This window comes from Sphaeramia orbicularis, unplaced genomic scaffold, assembly GCF_902148855.1.
Source record: "Sphaeramia orbicularis unplaced genomic scaffold, fSphaOr1.1, whole genome shotgun sequence".
Lineage (NCBI taxonomy): Eukaryota > Metazoa > Chordata > Actinopteri > Kurtiformes > Apogonidae > Sphaeramia > Sphaeramia orbicularis.
In genome coordinates, this window is record NW_021941464.1 from 413,391 (window position 1) to 434,137 (window position 20,747).

Here is a 20,747-nt window from a genome sequence, read left to right on the forward strand (position 1 = left end):
CCCTTTCCACTCTGGTACCAGGTCCTATTCCAGACCAGGTCCACTCTGGTACCAGGTCCTATTCCAGACCAGGTCCACTCTGGTACCAGGTCCTATTCCAGACCCTTTCCACTCTGGTACCAGGTCCTATTCCAGACCAGGTCCACTCTGGTACCAGGTCCTATTCCAGACCAGGTCCACTCTGGTACCAGGTCCTATTTCAGACCGGTTCCACTCTGGTACCAGGTCCTATTCCAGACCCTTTCCACTCTGGTACCAGGTCCTATTCCAGACCCTTTCCATTCCAGATCCTCCCTCTTTCCAGTCCCTGGTCGTCATAGCGATGCGGTGCGTTCCTTCTGTGTGCTCTGCTCACAGTTGCTGATAAACTCACTGGTTGCCTGTTGTCTGGTCAAACTCCTGCTGAATGTTTGCGTCTGAACCTCCTGGACAAACCATGGTGTAGTTTTACAGACTGTCATCATGTGGATTCACCTACTGACAGATTTACTGGAAAAGGGCGGGGCATACACACCACTCTGACCAATCAGAGCTCTGCAGTGTTTACACAGTTTAGGATCTGGTCCCCAGTCCTGGAACCTCAACAGAGGTGAGACCAAAAAACTAGTACCAGGTACCAGAGTCCCAAAAACTAGTACCAGGTACCAGAGTCCCAAAAACTAGTACCAGGTACCAGAGTCCACAAAACTAGTACCAGGTACCAAAAAACTAGTACCAGGTACCAGATTCAATAAAACTAGGACCAGGTACCAGATTCCAGGTCCTTTTTCATAATGGAAATGCAAAAAGGACAAGTCAAGTCGAATCGAGTCGACCCAGTACCACGTAGTGGAAACGCTGCATTAGTTTAGTTGTAGTTTAGTTGTAGTTTCAAGGTCAAGGTTACTTTATTTATACCCGTAGGTAGATTTGTTTTGCAGTCTAGGTGATTGCCTTGGCATTTACAACAACACTTACATTGAACATGGAAGACAGGTACTTGATCACGCTTACAGACAGGACAAAAAGACAGGACGAAACAAAAAACAAAACAAAAAGTGCTCAGTGTTCCACCATTCATCGGTATAGCAGCATGGAGAAGTAAATAAAATAGGTGAGATCAAATAAATAAAAACAAGATGCAATAAAAACCAGAAAAGATAAAACAGATAAAACAATAAAAACAATCCAGGATAAAAAACCTGAGTAAGAACATACAAATAAATAACAAATTAAAAAATTGGAAGTCACATAATAATAAATAGAGCAAAAGAAATGGGATAAATAACTAAATAAGTTAGTAAAGTGCACTGTCACTGTTTCTTCTTGAGTTCAGTGACGGCGACAGGAACAGCTGTTTTTCTAAACGCTGTGTCCTGAACCTGGGACTAAGAACCTCCGTCCAGAGGAAAGGAGCTGAACTCCACCTGGTAAAGGATGGAGTCATTGTTCAGAACTGATGGAACCATCAGAACCATCCTCTGGACCTGTTTAGTGGACAGGGAGGAGGGGCCAGACTGGGACTGACCAATCAGGTGACAGGACCATCTGACTGTTTGACTCAGTGAGTTTCTCTGAAACTGAGGTCTGAGCGAACCACGGCACCAGACAAAAAGATGAAACAGACTCAGTAAAAGAACGATCAAACCCAGTTCAGATGGTTGTGTCCATGTGGAAGTGTTCCAGTGTTCTAAGGCAGTGGAGGCGCTGATGGTCCTGTTCACACACACATCTGCAGTTTTCACTAAAACTCAGTTTTTCATCTATTGTCGTCCCAAAGGTATTTGTCTGAGTGCACTTGCTCTATAGTCTGACCTTTAATTACAGTGACTCTGTGCCTGTCCTGCTGTTTTCTAAAATCGATGATCATATGTTTTGTTTTAGATCAGTTCAGGTGAAGGTGGGACTCCTCACACACTGGACACAGTCATCAGTGACAGGACTGGACTGGTCTGCCCCTCTGTGAGCAGGCTGACAAGGACTGAGTCATCAGCATACTTAATGATGCTCCTGTTTTCACATTCACTCTGACACACATTTGTGTAGAGAATGTAGAAGAATGGAGACAGGAGCCAGGCTGGAGGAGAACCAGTGGAGGAGAACACTGGGTCTGACAGAAGCCCATTCATCTTCACTCTGTGACCTGTCTGTTCAAAAGTCTAAAGTCCAGCCCATCAGGTTTTTACTGATCTTAAACTGTTCTAAAAGCCTTTTAATTCAAATGTGGGGCTGGATTGTGTTAAAAGCGGAGGAGAAGTCTACAAATAGAAGCCTTGCAGATGACCTTTGACCTCCACATGTTTAAAAATCCTGTTGAACAGAGTCAGTGTGGCGTCTTCCACTCCTCTGTTGGGCCTGGATGTGAACTGCACCGGATCCAGCTCATGTTCAGTCTCCTTTAAAATCACAGACTGAACCAGTTTCTCTCAGACTTTCAGAACTACTGAGGTCAGAGCGACAGGCCTGAAGTCATTTAAAGTTTTTGGACGGCTGGACTTAGGGACAGGGACCACCACAGCATCCTTCCAGAGTGGGGACATGCTGTGTCTGCAAGGACTGATTAAAAATAAACTGAAATACAGGACTGAGTTCATCAGCACAGGATTTAATCAGACCACCTCTGCTGCTGTCAGGACCCTGGCTCTGGTTCTTCTTCACAGAACTGAAGACCTTTGTGACATCGCTCAGTTCAATGGTAAAGTGCAGCGTGTCCTTCAGGTCCTGTTTCAGCTCTAAAATGTCTTCACTAAAATCAAAAGAATTAAAACGAACATAAAAACTGTTAAGAGCATTCGCAAAATCTCTGTCTGAATTAAACAGTGTTATAGGTGGGCAGGAGATGCACACAGCTGTGGTCTGCAGACCCCAAAGGAGGAAGAGGGAGGGATTTAGAAGCACCCCCCCGACCCAGAACACAGGTCCAATGTTTTATCCCGTCTGGTTAAACAGGATATATACTGGGAAAAGTTTTTCCGGGTTGTTTTCAGACAGATGTGGTTAAAATCCCCCATATTAAAACGGTGGGAGCGTCAGGACTGCAGCCTCTGCGGTGGCGCTGCACATGGCGGGGGGGCTGGGGTGAATGTAGACTGTAGTGATAAAGTGATAAACAGTTGGGGAAACTCACAGGGGAGGTAGAATGGGCGCAGTGACACTGATAGAAGTTCTCCATCTGGTGCAGATCCTCTGTGACAGTCCCAGAACTACAGTACCGTTTGTTCACACACTCCACCTCCTGGGTCTTCCCCGTTACCTCCGAGTCCCGATCCAAACGAAATGGAGCTCCAAATCCGTCGACTGATAGGTCGGCGTCCTGGTCCTGCTCCGTCTGGGTGAAGGCCATCACACCGCAGTCCCTGAAGTCCTTCTGGAACCTGGTGTTCCCCTGGAGTTCCTCCATCTTGTTCCTCAGGGAGCGGACCGTTTCCCAGGATGCCAGAGGGCAGAGGGGTCCGGCTGAGCGGCTGTCTCCTCAGGCGTACTTTCACTCCTCTGCGTCTCCCTCTTTTCCTCTTCCTCTTGTCCCTCGTTCTGTTAAAATCTTTCAATATAAAATCCGGTAACGGTGGGGTGAGGTCTGTGCCTCCATCTGATCAGTCCAGCTGTATCAGCTGTTCTCAGATGTAAACAGTCCTCAGCTGACTCACAGCCTCACGGGTGACAAACCAGCAAAGTAAAAGTCCAAACATGATGAAGTTAAAAGAATCCATGGCATTATCTCAAAGTTAGTGGAACTTGGAGCACTTTAAAAACCACTCGACCAAAAAAAGTAAAACACAAGAGCACTTAAAAACACTTAAAAACACATAAAAACACTTAAAAACACATAAAAACACATAAAAACACTTAAAAACACATAAAAACACTTAAAAACACTTAAAAACACTTAAAAACACATAAAAACACATAAAAACACTTAAAAACACATAAAAACACTTAAAAACACTTAAAAACACATAAAAACACTTAAAAACACTTAAAAACACTTAAAAACACATAAAAACACTTAAAAACACATAAAAACACTTAAAAACACTTAAAAAAGACAAACACACGACGCCAAAACTCTCACTTGCTGCCGGTCACTGCATGCGCATGCGCCCATCCTCCTACTTTAGTTTTAGTTTAGTTGTAGTTCAGTTGTAGTTTAGTTGTAGTTCAGTTGTAGTTTAGTTTTAGTTCAGTTTTAGTTTTGTTTTAGTTTAGTTGTAGTTCAGTTGTAGTTCAGTTGTAGTTTAGTTGTAGTTTAGATTTAGTGTAGTTGTAGATTAGTTGTAGTTTAGTTTAGTTGTAGTTTAGTTTTGTTGTAGTTTAGTTGTAGTTTAATTTTAGTTTAGTTGTAGTTTAGTTGTAGTTATTTTTAGTTTAGTTGTAGTGTAGCTGTTGTTTAGTTGTAGTTCAGTTGTAGTTCAGTTGTAGTTTAGTTGTAGTTTAGTTGTAGTTCAGTTGTACTTCAGTTTTAGTTTTGTTTTAGTTTAGTTGTAGTTCAGTTGTAGTTCAGTTGTAGTTCAGTTTTAGTTTAGTTGTAGTTTAGTTATTTTTAGTTTAGTTGTAGTTTAGTTTAGTTTTAGTTGTAGTTTAGTTGTAGTTCAGTTGTAGTTTTAGTTGTAGTTTAGTTTAGTTGTAGTTCAGTTGTAGTTCAGTTATAGTTTAGTTTTAGTTCAGTTTTAGTTCAGTTGTAGTTCAGTTGTAGTTTAGTTGTAGTTCAGTTGTAGTTTAGTTGTAGTTCAGTTGTAGTTCATTTTTTAGTTTAGTTGTAGTTCAGTTGTAGTTCAGTTGTATTTCAGTTGTATTTCAGTTGTAGTTCAGTTGTATTTCAGTTGTAGTTTAGTTGTAGTTCAGTTGTAGTTCAGTTGTAGTTTAGTTGTAGTTTAGTTGTAGTTCAGTTGTAGTTTAGTTGTATTTCAGTTGTAGTTTAGTTGTAGTTTAGTTGTATTTCAGTTGTATTTCAGTTGTATTTCAGTTGTAGTTCAGTTGTAGTTCAGTTGTAGTTTAGTTGTAGTTCAGTTGTAGTTCAGTTGTAGTTCAGTTGTAGTTCAGTTGTAGTTCAGTTGTAGTTTAGTTGTAGTTCAGTTGTAGTTTAGTTGTAGTTCAGTTGTAGTTCAGTTGTAGTTCAGTTATAGTTCAGTTGTAGTTCAGTTGTAGTTCAGTTGTAGTTTAGTTGTAGTTCAGTTGTAGTTCAGTTGTAGTTCAGTTGTAGTTTAGTTGTATTTCAGTTGTAGTTTAGTTGTAGTTTAGTTGTATTTCAGTTGTATTTCAGTTGTAGTTTAGTTGTAGTTTAGTTGTAGTTCAGTTGTAGTTCAGTTGTAGTTTAGTTGTAGTTCAGTTGTAGTTTAGTTGTAGTTCAGTTGTAGTTCAGTTGTAGTTTAGTTGTATTTCAGTTGTAGTTTAGTTGTAGTTCAGTTGTAGTTCAGTTGTAGTTCAGTTGTAGTTTAGTTGTAGTTCAGTTGTAGTTTAGTTGTAGTTCAGTTGTAGTTCAGTTGTAGTTCAGTTGTAGTTCAGTTGTAGTTTAGTTGTATTTCAGTTGTAGTTTAGTTGTAGTTTAGTTGTAGTTCAGTTGTATTTCAGTTGTATTTCAGTTGTAGTTCAGTTGTAGTTCAGTTGTAGTTTAGTTGTAGTTCAGTTGTAGTTCAGTTGTAGTTTAGTTGTAGTTTAGTTGTAGTTCAGTTGTATTTCAGTTGTAGTTCAGTTGTATTTCAGTTGTAGTTCAGTTGTAGTTCAGTTGTAGTTCAGTTGTAGTTTAGTTGTAGTTCAGTTGTAGTTCAGTTGTAGTTTAGTTGTAGTTCAGTTGTATTTCAGTTGTATTTCAGTTGTAGTTCAGTTGTAGTTCAGTTGTAGTTTAGTTGTAGTTCAGTTGTAGTTCAGTTGTAGTTTAGTTGTAGTTCAGTTGTAGTTCAGTTGTAGTTTAGTTGTAGTTTAGTTGTAGTTCAGTTGTAATTTAGTTGTAGTTCAGTTGTAGTTCAGTTGTAGTTCAGTTGTAGTTCAGTTGTAGTTCAGTGGTCTCTTTTCTCTTCTTCTCTGTGCTCCTATTCAAATCAATCCCAGACAGGACTCTGCTGCTTTAGTCTCCATGTTTCCAGGTAGAGTGGGGACCAGAAGACGACTGGAAACCACAAGTGAACACAAGTGACGGAGAAAAAAGTGTCGGATGGTGCTGCTAGCTAAAACTGCTCGAGCTAAATAAATCGATTTCGTATCAATCCGACACTGACAAAGACAAAAACGAAGGGAATTTGATCCATAATTTTTATCAATTTTAGTTAGTTTTGTAAACACACTACAGTTTCAGTTTGTGATGTTTTTTCCTTTTAATTATAGTTTTTATTTATTCCACTTAATGAAAATGTTTTTTCAATTCTAGTTTGGGTCATTTCGTTAGTTTTTGTTAACGATAATAACCTCGGTCTGCTGAATCCATTCAGTCCTGCTTATGTCAGTGCTCCAGGTATGAGGAAGTGTGTGCGTCTTTATTCCACATTTTCTGCATAAGCTGTGAAGGTCAGAGTAGTTGTGTTTGTGAGGACATGTTATTTCTAATCAAGCCGATAGAATAACCCTGCACAGAGTGAATTCCTCTTTGAGTGGCTTAAGGTGGATCTAATTTCAATGGGCATCTTTTATCGGGCTGGATTTGGCTCAGACAAAAATCGACCCTGAGCGACATTTGGACCGGGTTCACAAACGGACTCAAAGATCTGAGGAGGAACACAAATGACACACATCCACCCATGATCCAACACTCACACAGACGTACGCTCACCTGGAGGATTGAACTGGGACTCAAACACCTGCAACAGCCTGAAGGCGACTGGGAGGGATTAGAGACTGAAGGGTTTGAACTGTGACAGACACAGCTGATCAGCAGAGAGGTCCAAGGAGAGGGAAGGAGTGGTAGGGTGGGGATGGGATGATGGGAATGGTTTATATATTATATATTAGGGATGGAACCATTACTGGTATAACAATAAACAGTGGTAAAATCACAGATGGTTAGTATTACCGTTTAAATTCTAATTCTCATGATAACTGTGTTTGATTACTGCACTTTTAGGGGAAAAAACACCTATGTAAAGATCTGCTTTAATGTCAAATATTTGAGTAGAGTTTGAATTTATTACAGTTTTGATTTTCTATACTACACAATATTTCCAACAGTATTCCCTCTCCTGCTTTGACTCCCATATGAATGTCAGGTCCATCCCATTCCTAGTCTATGGGTTCAGTCTGACGTGGCTCCACCCTTTGCAGCTCTAACAGCTTCAACTCTTCTGGGAAGGCTGTCCACAAGGTTTAGGAGTGTGTTCATGGGAATTTTGGACCGTTCTTCCAGAAGCGCATTTGTGAGTTCCCACACTGATGTTGGACAGAAGGCCTGGCTCTCAGTCTGCGCTCTAATTCATCCAAAGGTGTTCTATGGGGTTGAGGTCAGGACTGTGTGCAGGCCAGTCCAGTTCATCCACACCAGACTCTGTCCTCCATGTCCAGATGGACCTTGCTTTGTGCACTGGTGCACAGTCATGTTGGAAGAGGAAGGGGCCGGCTCCAAACTGTTCCCACAAAGTTGGGACATGGAATTGTCCCAAATGTCTTGTTACAGCAAACCAAGACATTTTGGTGAATGAAAGAAAATGAACAAAAACTGAGCAAAATATTGAAAAAAAAAAATGAATAAAACCGATGTGCAAATGTTGTAACTAGTTATAGACGGAACAAATTAAGAAACAATTCGAATGAAAGGAAAAGAACAAAAATCGAACAAAATAACGATTTCTTTGTCTCTCTCAGTTTTCTTTGCTGTCTCCATACGACACTTTTTGCTCCGTCACTTGTGTTCACTTGTGGTTTCCAGTCGTCTTCTGGTCCCCACTCTACCTGGAAACATGGAGACTAAAGCAGCAGAGTCCTGTCTGGGATTGATTTGAATAGGAGCACAGAGAAGAAGAGAAAAGAGACCACTGAACTACAACTGAACTACAACTGAACTACAACTGAACTACAACTAAACTAAAACTAAACTACAACTGAACTACAACTGAACTACAACTAAACTAAAACTAAACTAAAACTGAAGTACAACTGAACTACAACTAAACTAAAACTAAACTACAACTGAACTACAACTAAACTAAAACTAAACTACAACTGAACTACAACTGAACTACAACTAAACTGAAACTAAACTACAACTGAACTACAACTGAACTACAACTAAACTAAAACTGAACTACAACTAAACTACAACTGAACTACAACTAAACTAAAACTGAACTACAACTGAACTACAACTGAACTACAGCTAAACTAAAACTAAACTACAACTGAACTACAACTAAACTACAACTAAACTAAACTACAACTGAACTTCAACTGAACTACAACTGAAATTCAACTAAACTTCAACTAAACTAAAACTAAACTAAAACTGAACTACAACTAAACTACAACTGAACTACAACTGAACTACAACTAAACTACAACTAAACTACAACTGAACTACAACTGAACTAAAACTGAACTACAACTGAACTACAACTGAACTACAACTAAAGTAAACTACAACTGAACTTCAACTGAACTACAACTGAACTACAACTAAACTACAACTAAACTAAAACTGAACTACAACTGAACTACAACTGAAATACAACTAAACTTCAACTAAACTAAAACTAAACTAAAACTGAAGTACAACTGAACTACAACTAAACTAAAACTGAAGTACAACTGAACTACAACTAAACTACAACTGAACTACAACTGAACTACAACTGAACTACAACTAAACTAAAACCAAGGATTTAGAAAAAAATGAAAACTAATAAAAACTATCAAACCTGCTCTAAAAACAAATTAAAACAAACTGAATTAGAGAAAAAAAGTCCAAACTAAATAAAACTAAACTAGAATGAAAAATCCTGAACTACTAGAACCTTGATCATCAGACAGTACTAAATGTTTTCGTTAACGGTAATAACCTTTGACCCCGTCCTTGTCTTGTGTCTCTTCCTTGTGTGTCTCCACAGGTGAATAAAGAGCGTCTGTATCTTCCTCTAAAACTGGGTCCAGGGAAGGTCAGCGTCTTCACCCTGGGTCTGCAGCTCGTCCTGGAGACAGACTTCGGCCTTAAAGTGGCCTTCGACTGGAACACCCTCCTCCTGCTGACTCTGCCCCGGAACCTGTATAACGCGTCATGCGGCCTGTGCCAGGGCGTGCCGGCGTCCCCGCCCACGCTGACCACGGCGGACTGGGGCCTGTCCTGGGCCGACAGGGACACCTTCTGTCAGGTGGGCTGCGGGGACGCCTGCCCCCGCTGCGGTCTGGGAGACAAAAGCGTGCTGGACGACGTCCCTCTCATGGTGTCCGACGCCAACGCCGACACCGGCGCCGACGACGGGCCCGACCGGGTCAACGCGGGCATTCGCTTCCACGTGGGCGACGGCCTGTACGTGTTCGTGGAGCCGGAGGCGGTCAGGCTGTGCGGGCTCATCGTGGACCGAGGAGGCGTGTTCGCACGCTGCCACAGCAAGGTGGCGCCGGCGTTCTTCTACCAGAGCTGTCTGCAGGACACCTGTGTGGACCAGGGGGCCCAGGACACCATCTGCAACTGGCTGCAGATCTACGCCAGCACCTGCCAGACCCAAGGAGTCCCTGTGAGCGGGTGGAGGAGCGACAGTCCATGTGGTGAGTACACCTGTAGACCACACCTGAAGACCAGCAGGACCACCAGGACACACCTGTAGACCACCTGTAGACCACACATGTAGACCACCAGGACACACCCTTAGACCACCGGTAGACCACACCTGTAGACCACCAGGACACACCCTTAGACCACCTGTAGACCACCAGGACAAATCTGTAGACCACCAGGACACACCTGTAGACCACACTTGTAGACCACCTGTAGACTACCTGTAGACCACCAGGACACATCTGTAGACCACCAGGAAACACCTGTAGACCACCAGGACAAATCTGTAGACCACCAGGACACAACTGTAGACCACCTGTAGACCACACATGTAGACCACCAGGACACACCTGTAGACCACACCTGAAGACCAGCAGGACCACCAGGACACACCTGTAGACCACCTGTAGACCACACCTGTAGACCACCAGGACACACCCTTAGACTACCTGTAGACCACCAGGACAAATCTGTACACCACCAGGACACACCTGTAGACCACCTGTAGACCACACTTGTAGACCACCTGTAGACTACCTGTAGACCACCAGGACACACCTGTAGACCACCAGGACAAATCTGTAGACCACCAGGACACAACTGTAGACCACCTGTAGACCACACATGTAGACCACCAGGACACACCTGTAGACCACACCTGAAGACCAGCAGGACCGCCAGGACACACCTGTAGACCACCTGTAGGCCACACCTGTAGACCACCAGGACACACCCTTAGACTACCTGTAGACCACCAGGACAAATCTGTAGACCACCAGGACACACCTGTAGACCACACTTGTAGACTACCTGTAGACCCCCTGTACACCACCAGGACACACCTGTAGACCACCTGTAGACCACACCTGTAGACCACCTGTAGACTACCTGTAGACCACCAGGACACACCTGTAGACCACCAGGACACACCTGTAGACCACCAGGACAAATCTGTAGACCACCAGGACACAACTGTAGACCACCTGTAGACCACACCTGAAGACCAGCAGGACCACCAGGACACACCTGTAGACCACCTGTAGACCACACCTGTAGACCACCAGGACACACCCTTAGACTACCTGTAGACCACCAGGACACACCTGTAGACCACCAGGACACACCTGTAGACCACACTTGTAGACCACCTGTAGACTACCTGTAGACCACACATGTAGACCACCAGGACACACCTGTAGACCACCTGTAGACCACACGTGTAGACCACCAGGACACACCTGTAGACCACCTGAAGACCAGCAGGACCACCAGGACACACCTGTAGACCATCTGTAGACTACCTGTAGACCACCAGGACACACCTGTAGACCACCAGGACACACCTGTAGACCACCAGGACACACCACAGGGCTGGGTTATCAGGGACATTTGGAAACATCTGGATCAACCCCAATATGATGAATAGGGATGGGAATCGATAAGAATTTAATGATTCCGATTCCAGTTTTGATTTTGTTTATCGATCCGATTCTCTTATCGATTCTCAGTGGCTGAGGGAATCAAAGAGTACAAACAGGTGTGTTTGCATGAACTGTCTGTTATATTTCCATCTGCACAGAAAATAGAACATCTACAGTCTGAGCAAATAATAAGAACAGACTCTTTACTAATTCCTCTAGTTCCTCATTTCTTCTACGTGGAACCGGTTCGACTCTGCTCGTCTCCTGTTGTTGTGCTCCTCATTTCCTTTCCTCTACCTCCGGAAACTTGTATTTGAGGAGGTACGACATTTGTTGTCCGCACCGGAACCAGACCTGGGCCCAGATGATGTCCTGGTGTTCACTCTGCCGCTAGATTCACAAGCACCGCTGAGTAGAGAATCAGATGAATCACATGTGGACGAATGTTTGAACAGACTGGAGGGATTCCACCTGTAGAAGAAATGGAAGCTTTGACAGAGTTCAACTGGACCTGGAGTGGTCTGTTTGGACCTGGAGTGGTCTGTTTGGACCTGGTGTGGTCTGTGTAGACCTGGTGTGATCTGTGTAGACCTGGTGTGGTGGGTGTAGACCCGGTGTGGTCTGTGTAGACCTGGTGTGGTCTGTTTGGACCTGGTGTGGTCTGTGTAGACCTGGTGTGGTCTGTTTGGACCTGGTGTGGTCTGTTTAGACCTGGTGTGGTCTGTTTAGACCTGGTGTGGTCTGTTTGGACCCGGTGTGGTCTGTTTAGACCCGGTGTGGTCTGTTTGGACCTGGTGTGGTCTGTTTGGACCTGGTGTGGTCTGTGTAGACCTGGTGTGGTCTGTTTGGACCTGGTGTGGTCTGTTTGGACCTGGTGTGGTCTGTGTAGACCCGGTGTGGTCTGTTTAGACCTGGTGTGGTCTGTTTGGACCTGGTGTGGTCTGTGTAGACCTGGTGTGATCTGTGTAGACCTGGTGTGGTGGGTGTAGACCTGGTGTGGTCTGTTTGGACCTGGTGTGGTCTGTTTGGACCTGGTGTGGTCTGTGTAGACCTGGTGTGGTCTGTTTGGACCCGGTGTGGTCTGTTTAGACCCGGTGTGGTCTGTTTGGACCTGGTGTGGTCTGTTTGGACCTGGTGTGGTCTGTGTAGACCTGGTGTGGTCTGTTTGGACCTGGTGTGGTCTGTTTGGACCTGGTGTGGTCTGTGTAGACCCGGTGTGGTCTGTTTAGACCTGGTGTGGTCTGTTTGGACCTGGTGTGGTCTGTGTAGACCTGGTGTGATCTGTGTAGACCTGGTGTGGTGGGTGTAGACCTGGTGTGGTCTGTTTGGACCTGGTGTGGTCTGTTTGGACCTGGTGTGGTCTGTGTAGACCTGGTGTGGTCTGTGTAGACTTGGTGGTCTGTGAAGACCTGGTGTGGTCTGTGTAGACCTGGTGTGGTCTGTGTAGACTTGGTGGTCTGTGTAGACCTGGTGTGGTCTGTGTAGACCTGGTGTGGTCTGTGTAGACCTGGTGGTCTGTCTGGACCTGGTGTGGTCTGTGTAGACCTGGTGTGGTCTGTTTGGACCTGGTGTGGTCTGTGTAGACCTGGTGTGGTCTGTTTGGACCTGGTGTGGTCTGTGTAGACCTGGTGTGGTCTGTTTGGACCTGGTGTGGTCTGTGTAGACCTGGTGTGGTCTGTTTAGACCTGGTGTGGTCTGTGTAGACCTGGTGTGGTCTGTGTAGACCCGGTGTGGTCTGTCTAGACCTGGTGGTCTGTCTAGACCTGGTGTGGTCTGTGTAGACCTGGTGTGGTCTGTTTGGACCTGGTGTGGTCTGATTGGACCTGGTTTGGTCTGTTTGGACCTGGAGTGGTCTGTGTAGACCTGGTGGTCTGTTTGGACCTGGTGTGGTCTGTGTAGACCTGGTGTGGTCTGTGTAGACCTGGTGGTCTGTTTGGACCTGGTGTGGTCTGTGTAGACCTGGTGTGGTCTGTGTAGACCTGGTGGTCTGTCTGGACCTGGTGTGGTCTGTGTAGACCTGGTGTGGTCTGTTTGGACCTGGAGTGGTCTGTTTGGACCTGGTGTGGTCTGTTTGGACCTGGTGTGGTCTGTTTGGACCTGGTGTGGTCTGTGTAGACCTGGTGGTCTGTTTGGACCTGGTGTGGTCTGTGTAGACCTGGTGTGGTCTGTGTAGACCTGGTGGTCTGTCTGGACCTGGTGTGGTCTGTGTAGACCTGGTGTGGTCTGTTTGGACCTGGAGTGGTCTGTTTGGACCTGGTGTGGTCTGTTTGGACCTGGTGTGGTCTGAGTAGACCTGGTGTGGTCTGTGTAGACCCGGTGTGGTCTGTTTAGACCTGGTGTGGTCTGTTTGGACCTGGTGTGGTCTGTGTAGACCTGGTGTGATCTGTGTAGACCTGGTGTGGTGGGTGTAGACCCGGTGTGGTCTGTTTGGACCTGGTGTGGTCTGTTTGGACCTGGTGTGGTCTGTGTAGACCTGGTGTGGTCTGTGTAGACTTGGTGGTCTGTGAAGACCTGGTGTGGTCTGTGTAGACCTGGTGTGGTCTGTGTAGACCTGGTGGTCTGTCTGGACCTGGTGTGGTCTGTTTGGACCTGGTGTGGTCTGTTTGGACCTGGTGTGGTCTGAGTAGACCTGGTGTGGTCTGTGTAGACCCGGTGTGGTCTGTTTAGACCTGGTGTGGTCTGTTTGGACCTGGTGTGGTCTGTGTAGACCTGGTGTGATCTGTGTAGACCTGGTGTGGTGGGTGTAGACCCGGTGTGGTCTGTGTAGACCTGGTGTGGTCTGTGTAGACCTGGTGTGGTCTGTTTGGACCTGGTGTGGTCTGTTTGGACCTGGTGTGGTCTGTGTAGACCTGGTGTGGTCTGTGTAGACTTGGTGGTCTGTGAAGACCTGGTGTGGTCTGTGTAGACCTGGTGTGGTCTGTGTAGACCTGGTGGTCTGTCTGGACCTGGTGTGGTCTGTGTAGACCTGGTGTGGTCTGTTTGGACCTGGTGTGGTCTGTGTAGACCTGGTGGTCTGTCTGGACCTGGTGTGGTCTGTGTAGACCTGGTGTGGTCTGTTTGGACCTGGTGTGGTCTATGTAGACCTGGTGTGGTCTGTGTAGACCTGGTGGTCTGTCTGGACCTGGTGTGGTCTGTGTAGACCTGGTGTGGTCTGTTTGGAGCTGGTGTGGTCTGTGTAGACCTGGTGTGATCTGTGTAGACCTGGTGTGGTCTGTGTAGACCTGGTGGTCTGTCTGGACCTGGTGTGGTCTGTGTAGACCTGGTGTGGTCTGTGTAGACCTGGTGTGGTCTGTTTGGACCTGGTGTGGTCTGTGTAGACCTGGTGTGGTCTGTTTGGACCTGGTGTGGTCTGTTTAGACCTGGTGTGGTCTGTTTGGACCTGGTGTTGTCTGTGTAGACCTGGTGTGGTCTGTGTAGACCTGGTGTGGTCTGTGTAGACCTGGTGTGGTCTGTGTAGACCTGGTGGTCTGTGTAGACCTGGTGGTCTGTCTGGACCTGGTGTGGTCTGTGTAGACCCGGTGTGGTCTGTGTAGACCTGGTGTGGTCTGTTTAGACCTGGTGTGGTCTGTTTGGACCTGGTGTGGTCTGTGTAGACCTGGTGGTCTGTGTAGACCTGGTGTGGTCTGTTTGGACCTGGTGTGGTCTGTGTAGACTTGGTTGTCTGTGTGGACCTGGTGTGGTCTGTGTAGACCTGGTGGTCTGTGTAGACCTGGTGGTCTGTCTGGACCTGGTGTGGTCTGTGTAGACCCGGTGTGGTCTGTGTGGACCTGGTGGTCTGTGTAGACCTGGTGGTCTGTGTGGACCTGGTGGTCTGTGTGGACCTGGTGGTCTGTTTAGTCCGTTTCTGCCTTAACTCCATGTTGTCTCTGTTCTCACCAAAACAATGCAACGTACGTGTGACGTCATCGTGCATGTGCAACAGAATCATTAAGCAGGCAAACGATTCCAAGGAATCGAGCTACTGGGATCTGGTTCTCAAAAAGAACCGGTTCTCGATTCCCATCCCTAGTGATGAAAGTTCATTCAGGTCCATTTGTGGCACCACATCTTATTTATTTATTTATTTACTTCTTGTAAACAGTGCTGTGTGCCATTCTTCATGTATGTATTGGTGGAACAGAAGCAGGATGGATCAGCACCATACTCCAGATTGAACCTGTACAAATAAAACATGTGATATGGAGGAGAGAATCTGGGAAGAAAAACTGGGGAATCCAAAAGAAGAGAAGGTTTGTTTTTCAGCTCAGTTCAGTTCAAATAGAACTTGTCCATTTGTGACATGAAAATATAGCATTAATTGTGCTGAAATTGTTCATTTTGGAGCTGAAAACATAGTTCATATGAGCATCAACATGTTGAACAGAAGTGAAATCCTGTCCATTTGAACAACTGTCATTTACCAACACAAAGTTCCTTTGGATTCACTGAGACTGATTTAATATGAACACACACACAGAAGAGCTGTGAGCACATGTGAGCTGAAATATGAATACTTTCCTGGAAATAAACAATACACAAGATAAAAATAAATAAATAAATAAAAATACAACTGAATAAATAAACTAAAGTAAAAACAATAGAAATGCAAATCTCATTACAAATCATCAAATACAAACGATACACAACCTTACATTTTTTCATGAATTACAGTCTTTTGCAGATGTTTTTTTTAATAATGATAAAGTAGATGTTGTTTGAAGTTCCAGTCGTAGATTATTCCAGATTTGGTCCAGCATATTTCAGAGAATACTGACAGACAGAAGTTCAACAGTACAGAAGATAACATTTACTGGAATATGGTGTAGGATAATTGTGAATAACAGAAGACAACATAAAGAAATTCTGAAAAACTTTGGGAAGAACATGAGTTAAGTGACCATATTTGGACATGAAGACACAGGTCTGGTAAACTTTAATAGCAGAAACTGAGAAAAGTTTGAATTTTTGGAAAAGAGGAGCAGATGAGTGGAGTCTGTTAGAAAAGCTGATCACTCTGAAACATTTCTGTTGAATTAGGAGAATCTTCTGGAGGTCAGAGGCACAGGTTCTCATGATGAGACAAAAGATGATCAATGAGACAAAAATAAAAAGTCAACAAACAGGAATGATTAGAACCAGAGGAACATTCGTGGAACAGGTCGAATAATCTGAACTAGATTAAGACTCAAATAAATCCATGTAAAAATGATCTTTCATATTCAGTTGGGTTCATCTGTCAGATGTTCTGTTTCTGCAGTAGTTCTGCTCCACAGTACCTGTCAGATCAGCTGTTTGGTCTTGGCTCCACCCCCACACCTGAACCAGCTGTTGTTTCTCAGTGCTGGACTGACCGTGCTGTGTTTTCTGTCCTTTGTCCCCGCCCCCTTCCTGTCCCTTGTCCCCGCCCCCTTCCTGTCCCTGTCCCAGTCCAGAGCTGTCCTCCTAACAGTCATTACTCCAGCTGCATGTCGGTGTGCCCGCCCCAGTGCGCCCCCGCCCGCGGCCAGAGGGACTGCAGCCTGGACTGTGTGGAGGGCTGTCAGTGTGACCAGGGGTACGTCCTGAACGGGAAGAGCTGCATCCTACCCCAGAACTGTGGATGTTATACTGACGGAAAGTACTACGAGGTCAGTGCCACTGCACATCACACATACAACTACATATACACACACACAACTACATATACACACATACAACTACATATACACACATACAACTACATATACACACACACAACTACATATACACACATACAACTACATATACACACATACAACTACATATACACACATACAACTAAATATACACACACACAACTACATATACACACACACAACTAAATATACACACATACAACTACATATACACACATACAACTAAATATACACACATACAACTACATATACACACATACAACTACATATACACACATACAACTACATATACACACACACAACTACATATACACACATACAACTACATATACACACACACAACTACATATACACACATACAACTACATATACACACATACAACTACATATACACACATACAACTACATATACACACATACAACTACATATACACACACACAACTACATATACACACATACAACTAAATATACACACATACAACTAAATATACACACATACAACTACATATACACACATACAACTACATATACACACATACAACTACATATACACACATACAACTACATATACACACATACAACTACATATACACACATACAACTACATATACACACATACAACTACATATACACACACACAACTACATATACACACATACAACTAAATATACACACACACAACTACATATACACACACACAACTAAATATACACACATACAACTACATATACACACATACAACTAAATATACACACATACAACTACATATACACACATACAACTACATATACACACATACAACTACATATACACACACACAACTACATATACACACATACAACTACATATACACACACAACTACATATACACACACACAACTAAATATACACACATACAACTACATATACACACATACAACTAAATATACACACATACAACTACATATACACACATACAACTACATATACACACACACAACTACATATACACACACACAACTACATATACACACATACAACTAAATATACACACATACAACTACATATACACACACACAACTACATATACACACATACACATACAACTACATATACACACATACAACTACATATACACACACACAACTACATATACACACATACAACTACATATACACACATACAACTACATATACACACACACAACTACATATACACACATACACATACAACTACATATACACACATACAACTACATATACACACACACAACTACATATACACACATACAACTACATATACACACATACAACTACATATACACACATACAACTACATATACACACATACAACTACATATACACACACACAACTACATATACACACACACAACTACATATACACACATACAACTAAATATACACACATACAACTACATATACACACATACAACTACATATACACACATACAACTAAATATACACACATACAACTACATATACACACATACAACTACATATACACACACACAACTACATATACACACATACAACTACATATACACACATACACATACAACTAAATATACACACATACAATTACATATACACACATACAACTACATATACACACATACAACTACATATACACACATACAACTACATATACACACACACAACTACATATACACACATACACATACAACTACATATACACACATACAACTACATATACACACACACAACTACATATACACACATACAACTACATATACACACATACAACTACATATACACACATACAACTACATATACACACACACAACTACATATACACACACACAACTACATATACACACACACAACTACATATACACACACACAACTACATATACACACATACAACTACATATACACACATACAACTACATATACACACATACAACTACATGTACACACACACAACTACATATACACACACACAACTACATATACACACACACACATACAACTACATATACACACACACAACTACATATACACACATACAACTACATATACACACATACAACTACATATACACACACACAACTACATATACACACATACAACTACATATACACACATACAACTACATATACACACACACAACTACATATACACACATACAACTAAATATACACACATACACATACAACTAAATATACACACATACAACTACATATACACACATACAACTACATATACACACACAACTACATATACACACACACAACTACATATACACACATACAACTACATATACACACACACAACTACATATACACACATACAACTACATATACACACATACAACTACATATACACACACACAACTACATATACACACATACAACTAAATATACACACATACAACTACATATACACACATACAACTACATATACACACACACACATACAACTAAATATACACACATACAACTACATATACACAGACACAACTACATATACACACATACAACTACATATACACACATACAACTACATATACACACATACAACTACATATACACACATACAACTACATATACACACATACACATACAACTACATATACACACATACAACTAAATATACACACATACAACTACATATACACACATACAACTACATATACACACATACAACTACATGTACACACACACAACTACATATACACACACACAACTACATATACACACACACACATACAACTACATATACACACACACAACTACATATACACACATACAACTACATATACACACATACAACTACATATACACACACACAACTACATATACACACATACAACTACATATACACACATACAACTACATATACACACACACAACTACATATACACACATACAACTAAATATACACACATACACATACAACTAAATATACACACATACAACTACATATACACACATACAACTACATATACACACACAACTACATATACACACACACAACTACATATACACACATACAACTACATATACACACACACAACTACATATACACACATACAACTACATATACACACATACAACTACATATACACACATACAACTACATATACACACACACAACTACATATACACACATACAACTACATATCACACCACTACAACTACATATACACACATACAACTACATATACACACACACACATACAACTAAATATACACACATACAAATACATATACACAGACACAACTACATATACACACATACAACTACATATACACACATACAACTACATATACACACATACAACTACATATACACACATACAACTACATATACACACATACACATACAACTAAATATACACACATACAACTACATATACACACATACAACTACATATACACACATACAACTACATATACACACATACACATACAACTAAATATACACACATACAACTACATATACACACATACAACTACATATACACACATACAACTACATATACACACATACACATACAACTAAATATACACACATACAACTACATATACACACATACAACTACATATACACACATACACATACAACTAAATATACACACATACAACTACATATACACACATACAACTACATATACACACATACAACTAAATATACACACATACAACTACATATACACACATACAACTACATATACACACACACACATACAACTAAATATACACACATACAACTAAATATACACACATACAACTAAATATACACACATACAACTACATATACACACATACAACTACATATACACACACAACTACATATACACACATACAACTACATATACACACATACAACTACATATACACACACACACATACAACTAAATATACACACATACAACTACATATACACACATACAACTACATATACACACATACAACTAAATATACACACATACAACTAAATATACACACATACAACTACATATACACACACACACATACAACTAAATATACACACATACAA

The 20,747-nt window shown here is 42.3% G+C and overlaps 1 protein-coding gene across 1 annotated transcript in view; it reads left to right on the plus strand.

Annotated features, from left to right (window-relative positions):
* tecta (tectorin alpha) overlaps positions 1 to 20,747 on the plus strand; it is a gene marked incomplete at its 3' end in the record, with an annotated part of 100,597 nt that overhangs the window by 63,451 nt on the left and 16,399 nt on the right. Inside the window, exons 11-12 of the mRNA XM_030129565.1 lie at positions 9,003 to 9,660; positions 16,498 to 16,697. Of these exons, the coding sequence (XP_029985425.1) occupies positions 9,003 to 9,660; positions 16,498 to 16,697 (858 nt within the window). The remainder of the gene's footprint in view (positions 1 to 9,002; positions 9,661 to 16,497; positions 16,698 to 20,747) is intronic.